General features: G+C 38.5%; 1 protein-coding gene across 1 annotated transcript; it reads left to right on the top strand.

The window, feature by feature from the left end:
* The first annotated feature begins 227 nt into the window (after positions 1 to 227).
* On the top strand, positions 228 to 737 carry LOC113277183 (RING-H2 finger protein ATL70-like). The gene has a single exon (XM_026526342.1). The coding sequence runs from the start codon at positions 228 to 230 to the stop codon at positions 735 to 737; it is 510 nt and encodes a 169-aa protein (XP_026382127.1).
* The last annotated feature ends 220 nt before the right edge of the window (positions 738 to 957 follow it).

The raw sequence follows: 957 nt of genomic DNA, 5'->3' as shown, positions 1-957 counted from the left end.
ATATCAATTTCTTCTTAATTTCGGCAAAGAATGACGAGCACTTCCAAATTATGAGCTCTGCTGCATGTAATGATCAAGTTATGCTCAAGATATATTAAATCCGTTCTTGTTTCCTAAGTCCTTCTCTCTGCAAAGCCATATAAAATCATCAGTTTCTCATAATTGAGTTCATTAGAATTGCACTCTCCTTCATCTTATCACCATAAACCTCTTCCAAGCTCTCATTTATGAATAGTTCAAACTCTAACTATGATGGACATCCTCTCGATTATACCATCAACGGATACAGATTTTTCATTGGGATAGCAGCTGGTGTGATCATGCTAATTGTTACCATTGTGGTTTCTTCATTATACTGCACTCGTGTCCCAAACCCACCTCGACAAAACAACGACACAGCTGACCATGATGACCATAATCACCCTGCTGGTGATATTGAAATAGGTCTAGATGAAGCGATCCTCGAGAGCTACCCGAAATTCCAATATTCAGAAGCAAAAATCCAAACCAAGCACACAACTGCCGACAGTTCGTGTTGTTCAATTTGCTTGGCTGATTATAACAACACTGACATAACTCGGTTACTTCTTGATTGTCGACATTTTTTCCATCAGATGTGTATCGATCCGTGGTTGTTGAAGCATCCTACTTGTCCTGTATGTCGAGCATCACCACTTCCTACACCCCAGATGACTCCTATGTCAAATGTGATGCCACCTGCAAGAAATATAAACTGATAACCGCAGGTTGGTTTGGCATCCTCTTCCTATTAGTAAATGAATTCGAATTTCGCAGAGGATAACACGAAAATTTTGTATGCAAGCATGCAGGATATGAAATAGTAAAAAATTTCATATTATATTTTCATCTTTTGAGGTGGTGTATAAGTCATACTCCTAGTTGATGGTGGAACGTCACTCTTCTTGTAAAATACGTGTACGTTTATTCTTTAGCAAT

Source organism: Papaver somniferum, chromosome 5, assembly GCF_003573695.1.
Source record: "Papaver somniferum cultivar HN1 chromosome 5, ASM357369v1, whole genome shotgun sequence".
Classification (NCBI taxonomy): domain Eukaryota; kingdom Viridiplantae; phylum Streptophyta; class Magnoliopsida; order Ranunculales; family Papaveraceae; genus Papaver; species Papaver somniferum.
This window is presented reverse-complemented; position numbering and strand designations above follow the sequence as displayed.

Bases quoted from the DNA above. Each gene is read 5' to 3' on its own strand.
- LOC113277183 (XM_026526342.1), top strand. From the start codon at position 228: ATGAATAGTTCAAACTCTAACTATGATGGACATCCTCTCGATTATACC.